General features: G+C 48.2%; 1 protein-coding gene across 21 annotated transcripts in view; it reads right to left on the reverse strand.

The window, feature by feature from the left end:
- The window catches only part of WDR20 (WD repeat domain 20), a 63,214-nt gene that overhangs the window by 9,852 nt on the left and 33,163 nt on the right, over nucleotides 1-20,199 (reverse strand). For 3 of the 21 annotated variants that reach the window (XM_082387434.1, XM_082387438.1, XM_082387439.1), the window contains exons 2-3: nucleotides 14,403-14,585; nucleotides 457-2,377 (exon numbers count right to left, since the gene is read on the reverse strand). In XM_082387434.1, the coding sequence (XP_082243560.1) occupies nucleotides 1,100-2,377; nucleotides 14,403-14,585 (1,461 nt within the window). In that variant the 3' untranslated portion in view covers nucleotides 457-1,099. The other 18 variants (XM_082387432.1, XM_082387433.1, XM_082387431.1 and 15 more) reach the window with 17 other exon arrangements.

Consider the following 20,199-nt stretch of genomic DNA (forward strand, 5'->3'; position numbering starts at 1 on the left):
CACAGGCCCCCCGGGGCAGGCGCTGGGGTAGGGGGTGGGGTCCCTGAGACAGAGGCCGAGGGCAACCTGCACCTGCCCTTCCCCTCTGGTGGGAACACAAAACCCAAACGAGGGAAAAGTTTCAAGTTCTCTGAACCTTGCGGGCCTATCAGTCTTCTCAAAACAAAGCTGAGGAGTCTGCCTAGGGCCTACGGTCATGTGCCTTTTTGACCAAAAAAAAAAACCAAAACCCACACCAAAAAAAAAAGGAAAAGAAAAGAAAAGCTCCTTCCCCTTGTTGGATAAAACGTAAGCAAATCACATCCACCATAAAAGATCTCGGCTTGTGTGACAAGAGGCACTTCTGACAACACTGCTGGCGCCCTCAGCCCGCAGTTCGCGGTAACTGTCCAGGCTCTGAGAAACGTGGGTATTTTATTTAGTGCACAGAGTCTCAATCAAAGTGCTACAAACTGCTTCTTTGAAAAAAGATGTTTATTAAACAATTTTAATTGTCATAAAATGACTAAAATGGGTTTTAAAAATTAAGGCTCTTCTCTTTCTGTGGATTGCCAGAACAATGTAAAAATAATATCAATCAACCCTGCTGAACGCTTTGTTCCTAAAGTTAAATTTCATAGATTCCTAAACATTTTATGATTAAGATAAAAAGTTGGACTATAAATGACAATTAATGGCCGTTCGTATTGAACACACACTCTGATCAGGTGTACAATATTCTAATTGAGTAGTTAAGCAAAAATATTCCAGTTAAAGCAGAAATTTTAATTTTAGCATTTTAAAGTCATTGTTTCCCCACACTGTCATGATTTTCCTAAAATCGAAAGAGTCTAATACAGGAACGCTAACCTTGGGACTCTATATACTCCCAGGAGGGTGACTGACTTGGCTGGCAATTAGTTTGATTATATTTTTTAAACGTTCTAAGGTGAATTATCAAATGATTCAGAATTACATGGCATGCAGTATCCAAAATTATGGCTCTGATGCATTTAGATTTACATTAAGAATAAGAAGTGTCATTCACATTCATTGTACACCCCGCCCCTCCCGCAAGAAAAAAATCACTACCTATTCAAGTTCTAGATCTGGTGCAGCATTAAGGATTAAAACTTACCACTTTACCAGGCCTTCCCCATGTGCAAATAAATCCCTCCTGACAAGCAGTGACTATACAGTCTTCAAGAAAAATTAATACAGTCAGTCTTTCATGTGCTATCTTTTTACAGATGAGCGGCTCTAACAAGGGAACGTCTTCCATCCGAGGACACAGGGGCGTCCCCAGAGTTTTAGCTGGGTCCGTTTTGGTTTTAGTAACTAGGTTCAGTTTGTCGCTGCTCTTGCTAGAGATGTGTCCCATGCTATGGTTTCGCTTGTGATCTTTCTCATGGTGCCTGTCCTTCCGGTCGTGTAGTGAGAGCGTCGCGAATTTGCTGACCCCGGAAGCGATGGCCCCGTCCGCGATGCTGCCCTTGCTGCCGGTGCTGGAGACGGCGGAGTGCGGGAGGCTGTTGGACCGTGGCAGGGGAGGGGGCGCCGAGTTGCCGGGGGTCGTGATGCTGTTGCCAGTGCTTCCGGCAGGAGGACTCGTGGCGTTCATGACGTTCGTGTGCGTCCTTGCTCTGGAGAGGGGCTGGTGGGGGAAAAGGATGTCTTCCGTGAGGTCCCATAAGCAGAGCTGCGTGTCCTGGCCCACGGAGCCGAACCGATACGTGACACTGACGGGGCGGCTCTCGGTCGAGTTCCGCTTGGACAGCCGGGACTGGGTACTGTTTGCTCGGTCTCTCCCAAAGTGAAGAAGGTCCTGGAAGTCCTCATCGCTGCCACTGAACTCCATAGGGTCGCTCTCTTCCACGCTAGTGGTGTAGGGGTCAAACGCCACCACGCTGACCCAGGATTTGTGCCCGTGGCCCCGCGCGATCACGCGGCAGTCTCCAAAGGACCAGACGGTCACAAGGTCGTCCTCTCCGCCCGTCACGATGTACTTGCCATCCGGGCTCCAGCACACGCACAGCAAGCCTCCAAAGTAGCTTTTCATGGTGCCGTGCAGCTCCACCGAGTCAAAGTTGAACACCCGCAGGAAGCCGTCCTGGCTCACGCACGCCAAGAACTTGCCATCTGGGGAGAAAGCAAACTCGTTGAGGGCCCCCTCGCCCACCGTCCACTTGAGGAGAGGGTTCCTCGTGGATTTGCTCTTGCAAGTGTGCACGGCAAAGCTCTCTCCCTGCTTCAGAAGCTGGTAGTGGGGGGCTGTGGTGCCACAAGCGTGCTCCACATTATACAAGTACATGTTCCCACTTGAATGGGCTACTAGGAAAAGGCTTTCCGAACCAGGAACCCATTTGACACAGGTTACTCGTGACTTGTCTATTAGTCTCTGTGAAGACAAAGGAGAACAAGTTATCACAATGGAGAAGTTTTAAAGGTCGACTTTTCCAGCAAGAAACCTTGTCTGCTTCTCGGTGAGAAGGGACGCGTCCATCCAGGCACTCCACGCCCTATCCCGCGGTCAGGCCAGCGAAGGCATTTTGGCCCCTTGTGGAATTACCTTCTAGAACTGCACCTGGGTGTCAGGCCACTGGGTTTCACGGAGAGAGTCAATCATTCAGCAAACACTGTTGAGAGCCTAGTATGTGCCCGACAGATACTATACCAGGCGCCGGGACCCACCGGGGAGAGGGACAGCCCCGGGCACTTCGCACGTCTCACGCCAGGAGCGGCTGGGCCTGTGACTCCTGCACCTGCACAGGGTCCTCACTACGAGGCCCCCGGCAAAGTCTCGCAGTCCCCACGGCCGGGAGCCCTGGGCCCCCGGGGGCTCTCTGCACTGCATCGCCCCGCGCGCCCCGTGCTGACTACCGCTGCCTCTTCCGGCGGCTGGGGCGGGGGGGGGGGGTAGTCCACGTGCAGCCGGCAGCACCCAGGGCGGCACCGCCACCTCCCTGGGCTCTGCCTCGGCCCTGGTTCACTGCAACTTCCTCACTCATAGCCGCTGTCATGTGTGTATCTTTAGAAGCCATTCCTCCATCTTCTTTGAAACAAGGTGGTGTTTAAAAAAATAAACAGATGATTAACACTCAGGAGTATGTGCCTAATCACTGCCACTCTACTCCACGCTTATTTTTGATCCACTGACCAACTGTTTCTTTAACAGGCACAGGTCAGGAGTCCTGCCTTTAACCCCAAAAGAACAAAAGGCAAAAGTAGAAACCCCGAAAAGGGACGACCACCCCCCGAGTACACTTCCCTGCTTGCAGACCTTTTGTGGGGCTCACTGGCACAGCGGCTTCCACGAGGCTGCCTGGTCCCCAGATCACAGCACCAGAAACCATCTGGGAGTTCCCAAGACCCCTGAGTCCTCAGCAAGTCCTGCAGCCAGACGCTCTCCACTGCCAGCCCGGTAACCGGGTGCCTCGGGAGCCCGGCGGGCTTCGGGTGAGCTACACGCTCCCACTTCCCTCACGTGCTTGGGATTCCCCGACTCGAGCCTCAGAGGGCCACGGGCCACAGGGACGGGAAGCCCACCGGGACACGGGGCCTCCTGCCTAGTCGGCCTTGCGCCGTGTGTTTGCTGTGTGTGCTGCATCTTTCCAGAAAGTCACAGAAAATGAAAACACTTGGTTTCTTCAAAGAAACTAATGAACCATGCAAACTGCTGCAGAAAATCAGGCCCTGGAAGGGAGGTGGCCAACAATGGTCCCAGCCAGGGAGGCGTGGAGAGGCGTGACCCTGCCCGGCACGAGGGCCCAGGGCTAGCGGGCCGGGCAAGGGTTACTGAGCAGCAGGTGTCACTGCTGTCGCTCTGCAGTGTCACAGCTGCACTGTCACCCCCTGCCTCTTTCCTCTCCTGCCCGGTGACCCTCCTGTATAAGGCAGCTGACCTATGCTAACGCCAACAACCTGGAAGCCCAGTGCTGCTCTGTCAGGGTTTCCACGAGACCTTCACCATTTCTTCCACAGAGGTCAGAGGCACCTTACGAGGCCACGTCAGGGCTTTGGTCTTGGGGGAGCCTCCCCCCACCCACCAGACCTTGCTGTACCCACTGGGCTCAGGCTGCCCCGGCACTCCTGATCCCTGAACCGTGACTGGTCTGCTGGCCTAGTGTCCAAGGGTGGTGCCGGTTCACGGCCATCGGTGGCCTCGCTGGGCGGCTACAGAGCGACCTCAGGCTGAGAAGCCAGGCTGCGGGCCGTGCCCGGCACTGTGTGTGGCTCTCAACTCCTGCACCTCGCATTTCACCACAACCAAATCTAATCTCAGTTTTCCCAACAGCTCTCCACTGTTACTCTATCACGTGTGGAAAATTTTAAGGGCGGACATAAAAACTTCTAGCACTATGGTTAGGAGAAAAATTTTATTTTTGGCTTAAAAAGGCACAACGAAATTAATTCCATTAGAACTCAAAACTGGAATACTGTCAAGTAAAAACAGTATTTCCCTGCAACTGTGAGGAATGGAGAGAAATAATCATAGCACCATTATTAAAATACATGTTACTGGGGTGACGAGACACATTTAAAGACTTCACTCCATGTTAAAAAGGTGCACTGAGATTGCTGTAAGTAGACACGTGGATGTAACTTATGGACAAAAACCTGAGCCCACCTTCTGTGCCCCTGCTGGGGCACCCACATAGACATGTCACACCTCAGCACTTGGGAAGCAGGCACAGCAGCTTAAGCAACTGCAAACCAAAAAAATTAATAGACCACAGATCCAACTCTAATGTGGGAAGGGTTTCTCAGTTGTTCTACACCTTCAGTTTTCCCTACCAGATTGTGTGCTCAAACGCAGGGAAAACGTCTGCTTCGTCTTGGGGTACGTGGCAGGCGTATCAGGACAGCCGTGCTAACTTCCAACCTGAGGATCTACTCTGCGGCCAGGCACTGAGCAGTGGCTCTGCACACACGCTGTTTCATCCTCAAAATAACCCCGCAACGTAAGCTTTCATTTTTTTAATAGGTAATACAGTCATAATTCATATATATTAATAAAAGTATCCAGTAGAAAGCCTCACTCACACCCCTTTCCTCCATCCCAGATCCCTTGCCCCCAGAATTACTGTCATTAGCTTCTTGTTTATCTCTGCGAGTGTCTTCCTGTGTGGACACGGCAAACACAGATACAAGTTTATCCACACTCCTTTTTTTCCCTGTCTGCACCTCTGCTTTCTCATGCAGTCACACACATGCGTCTCTCTGTACTGGTACGAAGACAGCTTCCTCATTCTTTTCTACAGCAGCAGAGTACTCAATTATATGGATATACTGTGGTTTACTTGAAAAGTCCCCCACTGAAGGACATTTGTATAGCAAAGAACAACCTGCACATATGGCAATTTTCACATGTATAAATATACCTGCAGGATAAATTCCCACTGGAATAGCTGGGTCAGGAGGTACATACATTTATAATTTTTTATAGATATTGCCAAATTACCTCCCATAGAGAACGTAACAATTTAAATTCCCACCAGCAGTGTAAGTATGACTGCCCATTTCCCCATAGGAAGGTAGGTGTTATTGCCGTGTTACCCATCAAGAAACAGGATCAGAGAGGTCCGCAAACTCGCCTGCGGTCCCTCCCGCGCACCACTCACTCACGTTTCATTCATTCCTTCTTCCATCCTTTACCGAATGTACACTATATGCCAGGCACTGACAGCACCAACAGACAGACCTCCCTTCCTGAGTGGAAGTGATGTTCAAGTGGGATGAAAAGACAGTGAAACTGACAGGATCTGACGGTAAGGAGCGCTGTGCTGTGAGCAAAAACCAACCAGGGAAAGAAGACAAAGGGCAGGAGGAGTAAAGGGATTCCAATCTCAAGCAGGAAGGCCTAGAAAGGCCTCTGTCTCTGGGATGAGGGCGCGCTGAGGAAAGAGGTAAAGGGGCAGCAGAAGAAGCGGGCTGGGCAGCGCGTCCTCACACACGGGACAACTGTGGGGGCGCTGATGGGGGAGCAAACCAAGCACTCTTCATCCTAGAGACACGGAAGGCGCTGGAGCAAGCGGGATGGACCGGGCAAGACGACACCCAGCACAGGCCCGTCAGCCCCAAAGTGGGGCTGGCGCCTTCTGTGCCACCGACAAACGTCAATAAACCAGGGCGCCCCTCCCGCAGACCCCGGGCAGTGGGAGGCATGACTCCAGGGCTAGCTCGGAGTCACTGAAGTAAACTGCCCTGGGCTATCACTTGGTTTGGGTTTAGCAAAAAAGTTAGAGAACAGAAATTAAAAAACAAATATCTAGAACATCTTATTCAATAAATGTAAAGAATGCAGCCCACTTTCTGCACCATAAGGGTATATTTTTGTTCCAGAAAATGTCTAATAAAAAAAGTAAGGAATCTTCGTCACTTCTCAGTGTTAACTAACAGGATTTCCCTGCTGGGCTTGAATTCTCCAGTTTCAGTGGGGCCTTGATCTCGATGAGCATACGTTTGAGTATGCTGAAAAAAACACCCTTGGCCAAACCCCAGGTCCCCTGAGGAGCTCCTGAGTACAGGTGGGGCAGGGGCTGGGAGAGGCAGGGGCCTGTGCTGGGGGGCGGGCAGCCTAATCCAGGCTCAGCACACTGCAGGTGGGTCTGCGGATGTGCATGCTAACCGTTTTGGCTGGAGCACCTGAGCAGCGGCAGGAAATCAGGTCTGGAATCGTGAGCTGGGACTCGAGGACATGGAGCCCCAGGCTAAGGGGCCTGGGCTGTGACCCTGAATCCCTGTGCTGACCAATCCCACAGCCCCGAGCACTTGAAAGTGGCTGGTCCAAAGTGAGACATACTGTGAGTGTAAATTACACACTAGATCCTGAAGACCTGAAAAATTATGGAAAGTATCTCATTCATAATTTTATATTGATTATACGTTGAAATAATGTTTGGATGTATTAGACAAAGTAAAACTTTTTTTTTTTTTTGGCTGCATTGGGTCTTCGTTGCTGCGCGCGGGCTCTGTCTAGATGCGGCGAGCGGGGGCTACTCTTCGTTGCAGTGCGCGGGCTTCTCATTGCGGTGGTTTCTCTTGCTGCGGAGCATCGGCTCTAGGCACGCGGGCTTCAGCAGTTACAGCGCATGGGCTCAGTAGTTGCGGCGCGTGGGCTTCAGTAGTTGTGGCACGAGGGCTCAGTAGTTGTGGCGCATGGGCTTAGTTACTCCGCGGCATGTGGGATCTTCCTGGACCAGGGACTGAACCCGTGTCCCCTGCACTGGCAGGCGGATTCTTAACCACTGCGCCACCAGGGAAGTCCCAAGATAAAGTATCTTAACTTCATCTATTTTTAAATTGATGTAATGTGGCTATTAGACATTTTAAATTGAATTTGTGGCTCACACTGTATTTCTACTGGCTGTACTGCTGCAGACAGTAGGGGCACCGAAGATTTCTGAAAAGGGAAGCGACAGAACGAAGTGAAGTCTCCCGTCAGTAGGTACAGAATGGTGCGGGTGAAGAGAGACTGGTTAGGAAGCTATGACAATTGTCCATGGACAAACAGGTCTTAAACTTGACCAGCGGTGGTGTGGCAGGATGGACTGTTTAACAGTGGGCTAGGCTGGATGGAGTAGGAGGTGGGGTGGGGGTGAAGGAGGCGCGTGAACAGACTCCTAGGTTTTGAGCTTGAGTGACTGGGAAGGGGGGTGACAGAAAAGAGAGGAGGGGTGACTATGCTGGGGAGAAGTTCAAGGGTCCTCATCGAGTAGGCAGCTGATGCACATGACTGTGGAAGACGAGGAAATGGGCTGCGAACAGTAAGAGCCGGGTCTGTGACATCCTGAGCTCTCCAAGGCAGAAGGTGTACAAGGAAGAGGAGGAGAGTGTGAAACTCTGGAGAAAGACTACTTATAGGGAGCAGGACAAAAGTCAGGAAAGCAGAAGGAAAGCCGAGAAAACCAGCCAGAAGTCCCATGAGGAGACGAAGGAGCTGACGCCGAGTGAATGTCCGACAGGCCAGGGGCTCTGCTCCCTGCATCACGCTCCCCTCCACCCCGTCACAGGGTCTCTGGGGGCAGCTCTGTGCTACAGGCCAGGAAGCGAGGCTGGAGGGGGAGCTGGGCGGGGGTCCAGGAGAAGAAAGCCCCCTGCTCCGAGGCTGAGATGAGGCCACCCCGGCAGGAAGGGCAAGGAGAGGAGAGCGGGGCGGGTCTCAGGGAAAGACCGGTGCTCAGGTCATCTGGCATGACCACTGAGCTTTCCATTAAAGAGGGAAATTCCACAACGCTCAAAGGCCTACTTTTAAAATCACTTCCATAAAAACCAAAACCAAAATCTGGGTATTACTACGCCAGGTCTGTACGTCAAGCCACCTACCCAGGAAGCGGGCTCCCACACCCACTTCTCTCCCTGGTAATCTCCCACATTCCCCATTCTGAATGCAGAAGACACTGCCTCATTTCTAACATCAATCCAGTGAAAGTCCAACAAACACCAAAACTACTGTCCTTAATGGCATTCACAAACAAGATTTTCTAACTATACTAAACTAGTTTAGAGGAAGCAAGAATAAAAATAAATCTGTAACCACATTAAAGCACCACTGCTAAAATGAAGCTTTCCAAGCACATACTTTTTAATTTTCTTTTTTTCACTGCTATCAACATGATAAGCAGGAAAAAATTCTTGGGGTGTTGCTGGGCATGCATTTTACAGTGCAGATATTAATTTATAACAGAAGTACTAAAAACAAACAATTCCAAAACCACAGCAGCTGCTGGAAAAGCCATAATGTAGCCACAAGCAAAAACGGTGACTAAGGGCTTTGGTTCGGTAAAGGCATTTAAAGACAGCTGCTTCTTCCCTCAGGAAGTATTAGGAAAGGGTATTTCAAAGCCCTGTGAAAGAGGATCAGATGTCATTTTTATCAATGTCAAAACTTTAAGGAGTAGATCATTAAGCGCTCATTTCCTTCCTTTGATTAAAAAAAGCAAAAGCAAAAACAAAACTAACAAAACGCCCAGAACCCCTCTCTTGTTAGAGGACTAGACAGAACATTGCCAAGCTGGGCCTCCTCTCCTCCCCGCTCCTGGGGGCGCTGGGTGCGGAGGGAGGCTGCAGCCTGGGGTGAAAGAGCAGACACAGCCTCAGGGAGCGGCAGGGCCAGGCGTCCACAGGGAGCCTACGGCCCACCCAGCGCGCTGCCCGGGCCGCACAACCTGCGAGAGAGGAGAAAGTCAAGAACAGGAGGTCTCATCACATGCCAGGGATCAAAGAAGCCGAAATGACACGTTCTTTCTAGATTTTACATCCACCCAATAACCAAACATACTTAAAAATCCTTTGAAGTTACTGTTCTATGGATACAACCCAGATATAATCAGAATTTTTACAAAGGCAAACAAGGCTGAGTTCATTACCACACAGAAACTGCCCCTTTATGACTCTTTGTCCCCAGTACATCGTAACCGTTAGTAATGAAAAGTGGACTCCTCCCCCCTTCCGGGCGCTGACCAGGGCACCTCTCCTTCCCTGATGACCCTCACCATGAAGGTAGGCTCCACGGTCTGGGAGCTCATCAGATGTGCCATTAGATACCATCAAGGGCATAAAACATACAGAACACTACACACAGAAACCTAAAGTCTACTCTAAGGCTTGAGAGAAAGCAGTGTCTCAGGGGACCTAGGCTATTATTCCCCAAGGGAGGCTAGAAAGGACCAGTCTTCCTCCTGGGCTGAACTGGTACAGCGGCCAGGGTCTCAGCATGACTGGGATGGCCCGGGGAGCAGGGCTCGCCTCTGCTATCTGACATAACTGGATGGACTGAGGGCCAGACCAGGAAGTGAAGGTTGCCAGCAGCTCTAATGGAAGCTGCGAATCTGACAGTTCTGCCTCATTAAAAACATAAAAAATTACAAAGACAATAAAGTTAACAGTGAGCAATGGGATTTCTAGGTGATGTTTTCCCATCTTCTTTGTACTTCTCTGTGTCCCAATTTTTTCTATAAACAAGTATTTTAAGTTTTTTAATCAATGGGGGAAAAAAACCACCTTTAAAGATACACTCTATTCCCAGATAGAAAATTTCCACTCTATTCCCAGATAGAAATTTTCACCTATCTTTGGTCTAGTGTGGATTTCTGGAACTTATAAGTTCTTTTCCATTCAACCACCCACCTATACATCCATCCAAACGTTTACTACACTTTCATGTACCAGACACCTCCGGAAAGGAGCAAAGGTCAGAGTAATCGATACTGGAGCGTGTGTGCGCACGCGTGCATGTGTATAATGGGAGGCTGAGGGGCTCTCTGGTGAGTAAGACAGACAGACACCCAACAGTCATGAGAAACAGTCCCCATCGTCTGCCTTACTCGTGTTGCTTCTCTGTCTGGGTTGCCCTGCTCTTACCTTCTTGTCCTGGAAAATCATTTGTGCTTCTCCTTCAAAACTGCTGGTATCTCACCTCCCAAGAAGCCTTTCCTCCAACCCCTAGTGAAAGAAACCCTCTGAGTTTCCCCTCCACCTGGAACTTTACTCCCCAGGGCTTGCTCTCCAGGCCCTCTGCTAACATCTCATCCTCACCACGCCTCCAGGTGGGGACCGCTCTTACCCACTTTCCGGCTGAGGAGAAGAGATGAAGTAAAGACCCACATCCTGCAGGCAGTAAGCGGCAGAGGGTGTCTTGAGCTCTAGGCATTCGGGTTCAAGGGTCTATGTTCTTAGCCACTGGGCTGTGAGTCTGTAAATTTCATGGTAATACACTGACTGTTGTAAGTGCTCCTTTGCAGGCCATGAGCAGATGACCAGAATCTTGGAGTATAAACAGGGCTCGGCCCCAGACACGTCTAGGACTTAGCAAAGACTCGTCTTTGCTCTTACTGTGCCTTCTCCACAGACCTGCCATCTAATCTCAGGGACATGATTACTATTTATATGCTGACAACTCCCAAAATTCACCTCTAGTTTTGCGCTCCATATCCACGTATCCAACCACCTACAGGCCTCTCAAGCTTACCAAGCACAGAACGGAACTCTGATCTTTACCTCTGTTCCCAGCACCTGCTCCTTCCCCCCCTTACCCAGTGCAGTAAGTGAGCCAGAAACCCAAGATTTTTTCCCTCGCCTCTCCAATTTCGTCTCCAAGAAGCAGCCAGGGTTACTTTCAAAAACATCTATCTGACCACCTCTTCGTCTTGTTCCCTTCTGTGAGATCCCACACACAGCTCAAAGAAGCAAAGCCGGGTCAGGCCCTGAGTGGCAGGGCCTCCAAACTTATGCCCTCTCACTTCACAACACCCTCCCAGGTCCACCGTCCTCTCTCAGGTCTCTTGGTCCCAAGCTCGTTCCTCCAGGGGCCTTCACCGGCTCTCCCTCTGCAGGGGTGCTCTATCTCCAGCTCCTTACCTGGGGGCCTCCTCAGGCGAGGCTCAGCTCAAAGCACTTCACTTCCTCCGAGAGACGGACGCTCCCCACGTCCCCGTAAAGCAGGCCTCCATGTCTGTCTCTCCTTCAGGCCCCCTATCTCCTCTGACATCACAACAAGTCACCACCATTTGCCGTAATTGTGTGTATGTGTGTGTGGTGCTGTTCACACTTCTCTCCCCTCTCTCTGGAGGGGAGGCACAGGGCGGCTGTTATCTGCCGCTGCAGACCCAGTGCCGGGCACGTGGTAGGCTATCAAGGTCTGTCGAATGGATGAGAAAATGGCCACAACTCTAGTTCAAGTCCTCAGCTCTCACCTGGACAGGTACTAGAGCCTCCTCACTGGTCTTGCTACCTTCATTCTCTCTTTCTTCATTCCAATCCACCTTCCACAAGTGCTGACAAGAGTTCTAAAAAAACACATTTGATCCTGTCACTCCCTTGATTAAATAAAAGCCCAAAGGTCCCCCACAGCCTCCAGTGTCAGATCCAAATTTCCCAGCATGTCATCAAAGGGCTTTTACAATCTGGTTCCAGCTCATCTGTCCGGCTTTAACTTCTGCCACTCCAAGGCCCACGTGCTGTGGTTTGGCCACCCTTGGCCTCCACATGCTAAGCTGTTTTCTCCATCTTTGAAGGCCTTTCTCATCCTCCTCCAACTCCTATGCATCTTTCAAACCCAGGTCAAATGTCACCTTCTGGAAGCTTTCTCGAACTGTCCCCACTGAACTTTTGTTTTTATCTTACGATATCTGATACATACTGAGGAATGCGATTAATACATTATCCCTTGGCACTTTGTTCATAACACTGGGATAAACACACGTTCCAGTACCCTTTCGGTCCATCTCACTAAACTGTGAGCTCCTGGGGAGACAAGAGCCCATCTGGCAACCACACATGGTGGAGCTTACAATCTATGACCAATAAGAGCTCGTGGAATTAATTTCTGGATCCAGCTCCATCATCAAATTGCTACCTGATGTGGACAATTCACTTACCTTCTCTTTGACTATTTCCTCATCTGCGCACGATGGAGACAGCAGCCCACCCTCCCAAGCCGAGGAAACAGACAAAACACTCTGAAACCTCCACGTCTCATACCAATGCAAATCACAGCCTAATGACAGCTTCGACCACCATCCCTGGCACTCTCTGAGAAACACACCCCTGATGGTCCTTCCTCTTAGACATCCTGACCCAAATCTGACGAGAAGGTTACCCACACAAGCCGAAGAATGTCCTTACTGTGAAGGGCGACCAATTTCTGCCTCCAGCTGTCAGTGCCAAGTTGGCATTCAACCACACACAGTCCTAGCACTCTGAACAGCCATTTTTCAAATAAAATGTAAAAGGAGTAGGAGGTAGCTCATGCGTCACTCATTAGGAGTGAGGAGGTGCTTTCCAGCCTGCGACCCCCAGCTGTCCTGAGTGAGGAATGGGTCTAGCTGACGCGTCCGAGTGCTCTCAGGGCCCTGTGATCTCTGCCCCACCCTCCCCCAGCGATGACACACACACCCTCTTGTTCTCTAAGTGGCACTCTGTGCCATCCTCGGCCGAGCAGCCTCCCGACCTTGTGTACCAACAGCCCTTTACATGGCTCCACTCCCTTCCCCCTCAAAAACACGTCCCCTACCTAAACACAAATAAAACCCCACAATGACGCCAAATTCACAATTTCTATTAAGAATGCAGAGAAGTCTAGTTTTGTGCCCTCACTCTCCCCACCACCACCCCCAAAAAGATCATCCAGCTACTTAGAAATCACTCCCTCAAATGATGTTAATAAAATGTTTAGGTAAATAGAATAACCTTCTGCTTAAGATTTTTTTTTTTTTAAACAGAAAATGGGTTTAAATACTTTTGTCAATCCAGACGGCAAGTTTTGTTTCCAGTCAACCCAGATGAAACTAGAAGAGGAGATGGTACGGCTCAAAAGATTTCACCAAATCCACTGGCAGTGTCAACCAGGAGCGCCGCGGACGGACACTGGAAAAGCATGGACAACATATACCATGGGGACTGCAAAAGGAGTCAGGATCTTAACTGCAATTTGTGGAGTGGAGTGTTCTTCCCCAAACAAAATTATTTCTTAAAAATCAGAATTCATAATGCACTTCTGTTCCAAGTTAATGACTTTAAAACCATGCAACAATCAAAACCACTTGCCCTTCCTGAGAGGAATCCAAGTGACCTGGCCCTTGTCACACCACGGTTGAGGTCACAAGCAGACTGCAACCCAGGGCTTCTAACTCAGCAAGACTGCCTCATCTTTTCCATTTACTAGGAAAGTCATACTGACACAGAGGAGGAAGTACGTCAAATATGTAATGGCAATACTTGGGGCTGAAAAGCCACTCCAATCGCTTATAAAAATATAATCTATTTGCCAACTTACATCTACTATGTTTAATGGTTGACATGTTCCTGAACGGACAGCTCAGATATCTCAGGCTCCTGCCAGAATGAAACTGAAGACACTAGAAACCCCAGCACATGCTACAACACTGGCAAAAGCTATGTCATAGGATCCAATTTTAAGTGCCAGGATTTCTAACCATGTCAAAGGTGATTTAATAGCAAACATTTACAAGAGCAAGAGAACAAATTCTCAGTCAAACGCCTGTCAAACATACACACCAAATTTTAGCTACAATTTAAGCAACCTAAGGAAATATTATCAAGTTCTTTGATCTGCATGAAATTTTCTGGTGATGTGAATAAAATAAATTCTTTATTTTCTTATTTAAATTATAAATATCAAGCTACAAGTCTCATCCCTATCTCCATTATAAAAAAATTTTTAAAGCACCTGCTATAGACACCTGAGCATCTCCATAAAAAATGCACAGAACAGTTAGCCCAAGGAAGAACAGGTAAAAGTCAACAAGTTAACGCACCACATTTAAACTTGGGTAATACTAGGTAGGACATCTGAGAATGGAAAATGGGCTTCGCTCACGGTGTAAAATAAGGCCCACTACCCTCGGTAAGAACGTATACATTCTTAAAGGGATTCTTAACAGCTAAGACAGGGTGCTACTTACTTCCTCATTAAATAGTTTGCTAGTTTCTTTTTTGATTGGGTCTATAAGCTGGACTTGGCCTGCGGAAAAGCCCACTAGGAGAGAGACACTTTCTGCTGTGGCTGTCAGGTGGCTGAAGTCATGACAAGTAGGCTGTGTTCCTTTGTATATCCTTTTATCTATCGGTTTACTCAGGTCAGCAGCCTGGAGGAGAAAGAGAGAAATACACACGGTAAACAGCACATTGAGATGAGAAATCTAAGTCACACTATTTTATACTCCATTATGATGTTCAATCTTAAAAAGTATTAAAATATTTTTGCGGTTTTTAGCATTTTATAAAAGCACTTTCACATACCTCAGCCAATCTGATATTGTTAGACTATCCATAATATGTTTGTAACTGTTACTCTCGTAACTTATTCTTCTTCAAGTATATTTAACAAAGACTCCTGGACTTCAGGAGGAAAAATCCTTGAGATACCAAATTCAGTATTTGCAAAATGCATTGCAAGCACTTTCTAACAAAGCTAACTTCAACCACCTAAAGCTCGGCGTTCAACTGCAGCCGCAGCACCTCAGTGCTCATCCGAGAGTTCACCTGCAGCCCAGTCGTGCTCAGAGCGGGGGTCCCCAGACCAGCGGCGGCAGCAGCAGCAGCACCTGGAAACTCAGAGGTGCAAATTCTCAAGGCCCACACCACACCAAATGAATCAAACTACAGGGGGCAGGCGGGGTGGACCCAGCAAGCTGTAGTTAAAACGGTCTTCCAGGTGATTCTGACACCTACTCAGGCTGAGAACCACTACTATGGCCAGTTATACACAGGCAGTGACTCCTGTACTGGGTCACACTCTCTCTTCTGCATTAGCTTCCAAGTAACTTTCACTTGTCGAGCCCACACTCCAAGTCTGGTACATGCATCATCTTTAATCTTTACAATGACCCTTCAAAATAGATAGTATTTTCCCCATTTTACAGATGAGAAAACAAGTTTAGGGAAGTTAAATAACTCAGCCAAGGTCACCAGACCTACCTAGTAAGTGGAAGGGCTGGATTTGGAACCGAGGTCAGTTTTACCATAAAGGGGATAGGGAGAAAACACACCGCACACACTCCAAACTCTGACTCCTGACTTGGGCTAAATGTGATTTTTCAAAGTGCCTCACCCCTTTTAAAGCAGGATCTTCTCTTCATGAGAAGCCTTCTGTGTAATCCAAAATGCTGGGCTGCTACTGCTGAAATAAAGGAAACCCAACCCCTCCCACTGTCATTTGAAAATCACAGGTGGAGACAACTGAACACATCCTTTAAAACACCCACTTTGGCCCTGTGTGCAGTTCCGGGGCTCACAGCTCTGGTTCTCTATGGACCATCCCCAGGGTTAGGTTCTGAAGATTTCTTTCTTCCAAAGAGGCCTGTGACACTGTACTTAGAATTCTAGATTTTTCAGATAACAAATACAGTGTAAAAAAAGAGGACCTCAAAATGACACGCTCAAAACCTGAGCATTTGGCAGTCTGGACCTGAGTGGCACAAGTGACCCCGGGAGCCCCAGGGCAAAGGAATGGAGATTCATGCCATGTGGACACTCTCCCTGCCTCACCTCAGTTAAAATGGGGATGAGAATCCGTTCTACCAACCTCATGGTACTGTCTGGAGGATGAAATAAGAGAACATATACACGAAAGAGCCTTGAAAAGTGTAATATATAGTACGATGCAAAACAAAAGGAAGTCCTGACTCTGGAGCAAGGACAAAAGGGACGGTGGGCAAGGAAGCGGGCGCTCAGCAGAAGTCGGACGCCAGAGACAGGAGCCCCTTCACTGCGGACAGTCCGCCTGGAGGGAAGCAGCTCCTGGGCTGGGCCCTGAGGGCAGGGAAAGAGAAGTCTAGGCTAAGGGAACAACACAGCAAATGATCTCAGTGCAAGGAAACAGCAGCGAAAGTAAAAATGCTCAAAATATAAGACAGAGTCAAAAATCAAATTTGAAATATGAACAATTATTATATGATCTCTATATCGGCATATGTTAACTTGAGACTTTTTTTTTTTTAGTTTGCTTAAGCAACTACCCCGTGGACTCCCCTGGTGGCGCAGTGGTTAAGTATCTACCTGCCAATGCAGGGGACAGGGGTTCGAACCCTGGTCCGGGAAGATCCCACATGCGGCGGAGCAACTAAGCCCGTGCACCACCACTACTGAGCCTGGGCTCTAGAGCCCGTGAGCCACAACTACTGAGCCCGTGTGCCACAACTGCTGAAGCCAGCGCGCCTAGAGCCTGTGCTCCACAACAAGAGAAGCCACCGCTATGAAAAGCCCGCGCACCGCAACAAAGAGCAGCCCCTGCTCGCCGCAACTAGAGAAAGACCGCACGCAGCAACGAAGACCCAACGCAGCCAAAAAATAAATAAATTTATATTAAAAAAAGAAACTACTCCGTGAAAGAATATACATAAAATTATGCACCAAAATATAAAAATCAATTCAAAGGCAAACCAAACATTAACAGAGAGAACAAATATAACTTAAATGAGCAAAAGAAATACAATGATTCTCAGAACAACAGAGAAAGTTTAAAGCACCAATTTTTCCAAGTATTGCTACTAGTTTTAAACTTATGGATCCCTTACAATAACAATGTTAGCCTCAGTTCTTGGTATATTTCTTTCACATTCCTGCCCCCTAATATGGAACTTTACTGAAAAGCGTCATTTGTCACAGATGTCACTAGATCACACAGGAACACACATCTAAAGTATTTTAAATGCCAACTGAAGGACAATTTTTACTCTCGAATCATGTATCTATTCCAAAAACATCCTGTTTACTAATTTGTTTAACAAAATGCCAACTGAAAGACAATTTTTACTCTCGAATCATGTATCTATTCTAAAAATGTCCTGTTACTAATTTGCTTAACAAAGTTTCTCCCTAGATCATTGCTCTCAAGGTGTACCAGACCATGAACAGTCTGCTAGCCTGCAGTCAAAATTAAGTACACAGATTGAGAATAAGCATTTAGAAACTTTTACGGCAATGTGAGAGTGATTTTATACCTGTTGAATCTAATAATAAAAAATTCAAGTTTGCATTCTGCATGTCTTTTTCAGGTTTTCTAGTAATCCTTCTTTTATTTTACAGAAGTATCAGCCCAGATAGACTGGAAATTTTAAGAATTGGTCTTTCAGTACTGGTGGGAGAAGCACAGTCCTAGAAGGCGTAAAAGTAGACCTAGGCCCAAGGAACACAAAAATGTCTCTTATCGAAGGTCACTCCTTCCCCCGCAAACCCCCAATGGCCCTGATGGCACTAGAACAGCAGAATGTTAGCCAAGCAACGTGCCACTTACGCCCAGCAAGACCTACTGTGAGCCCTGTAGTGACTGCGAGGGGTGAACCCATAGGAAGTTATTCTTCCGAGGAGACTGGGGACTCCCCCAGCGGTGCCTGGGCTTTTTGGAGCCCAATCCCAGGTGCAGGGAAAGGTGGGTCCACCAGTGCCCGCCTTCCTTTCCAACAGCACCACCATCTCCAGCTCATCTCGTCCTCTTTCCTCTTACAGCCAATCACCGAGTTCTGTCTCTTTTTCTATTGCTGTGCTGCTGTCTTCTTTCCTCTTCCTCCTCCTCCTTTTTTCCTAGGAGGTGGGGTGGGGGTGTGCCAATGGGAATCCTGAACCCACCCCCCTTTCAGTAGCAGTAACAACTACCTGAGCTAGCCACTCCTTCCCCATGGGGTCGTCAGCCCCTGACAGACGGCTTCCCAGGTCAAGGCAGTCTGGTAGAAGGAGAAAGAGCCCAGACTTTGGAACCAGGCAGGCCTGGGTTCAAACCTCGCCTTCCCTCTTGGTAGCTAGGTGGCCTTGGGCAAGGTGCTTGTCACCTCTCCCAGAGCCGCAGAGAACAAAGTCCCCTAGCTCCACTGCAGGGTCATGGAAAGGCCCGCAGGTAATGGATATAAAGCACAGAGCACATATCAGCACTCAAATGGTAGCTACCATTATTAATTTATCCTTGTCACATCCTACCTGGGGGCAAATGTCTCAGTGGCTTCCTAATTTCCATTACATCAGAATACGACAACTCCCAAGCAGTCCTGCCCTTTGTGGTTGGGCCCCATTCATCTCCCCTAACAGCAAAAGCAACTTCTGTCCATTGAACACTTTCTATGCACCAGGACATTCACACTTATCATCTCGTTTAATCTCACAGTCCTCGCCTCAGAGTCGGCACTAATACCATCCAGGTTTTACGGCTGAGGAACCTGGGAAGGAATTAAGGGGTCGAGGGCCGTGTCCCACCACTCCACCTCGTTCTGCTGTCCCACCCGTCCTCGCCCCCCACCAGGTGTGCTGAGTCTGGTGCAGGCAGACGTCCCCTCTTCCTGGCTTCATTAAGTCGCCCCCTTGGTTGGGATAGTCTCCTCTGCCCCTGTTCCCAGGAGTATTACCCATCAGTTCAAGTCCCGTCACCTCCAGCAAGCATTTTCCCAACTACTGTTTCCTGAGCTGGCTCCTTTATCACAATTCTCAAGTACTTAGTTCGTTCCACAAAATTTAGTATTTAATCACTTATGTGATCACAGTATTGTTTTGTCTGTTATCATCAATTAGGATTACAACTAAAATTACAACAAAAACTTCCTTAAAAAGCAGAACTTCTTTATTAAACAGTTACCATTGTATTATTCCACAAAATTACTTCTGTTTTTCAGCTTTCTGGTAAATCCTGCATAGACAGGCTACAGATACTTTGGTATTTTTTTAGTGCTTTTGCATCCTAATTATTGCCAATTATCTAAATTCTTAACTGTGAATTTATAGCAGAACCAATTTATGTAAAAGTCTTACCAATTTTAAGAATTGACAAGAATTTTAAGAACTGGTAAGAATATTTGGTTATTCAGCCCCAACAGAGTATCCAGTTTGTCATAAATGCTCAATATCTGTTTAACAAATGAAATTGCGATTGTTCCAAATTTTTCAATTAAATTTCATCATTATGCTCATTAGTTTCTGCATAAGGAGTTATGATTACAATTAATTTGTCAGTGTCTCATTCTCAACAAAAAATTTAAATGATGGTTTAAAAATTCCTACTACAGAAACAGAGCTGGTTAACCAAAATCCTCAGTCAATAAGTACAAACTTCAAAATGTCATGTTTCTTTTTTCCTTGGACTTTTGATCCTTAAAATCCCTGCAATTCTCTTCATGACGAATGCTGTCAAGACATGAAGTCAGCTGGGGGGGTTTAGCATGGAACTACGAACACTTATCACAAAGGCCTGCAGAAGAAACCAAGCTGCTGCAGCTCACACCTTCACCCCAGATCCCTGCCCGGTCCCAGGGAATGTGGGGAGCCGACAGGAACGTGGAGGGGGGACTGAACCGGTAGGGAATGGGGTCCCACGGGCGCCCCGTCACAGCCATTCCAGGAGCTCAGAGAAGGTGCTCGGTGGGCCCGGGCCGAGCCCTGGTCATGGGAACCTGCTACTTGATACTCGAGTGCCCAGAAGCATTTGATGTGATATGGAAAATAATCTCAGAAAGACCTCTTCTGAAAAATGTATGCCAGATGATGGTATGTGGGAGGCATGTAGGTACTAAAGGTGGGCTTTATTTTCCCTAAATGTCACATTCTCCCTCCCCTTTAGAGAATGACCTCAGAGAGAACCCGTCTCACAGAACTTGCCAGAAGAGACTCCTTTTACTGGCCTATCTAAAAGCTGCCAAATGCCCACCCAGACAAGAAGCTCACCCTGTCTACACCAGAAATCACTGTCTTCCCTCCTAAGCCCCTCTCCCGAGCTTTAAG

This window comes from Balaenoptera borealis (genome assembly GCF_965194805.1).
Source record: "Balaenoptera borealis genome assembly, chromosome: 3".
Lineage (NCBI taxonomy): Eukaryota > Metazoa > Chordata > Mammalia > Artiodactyla > Balaenopteridae > Balaenoptera > Balaenoptera borealis.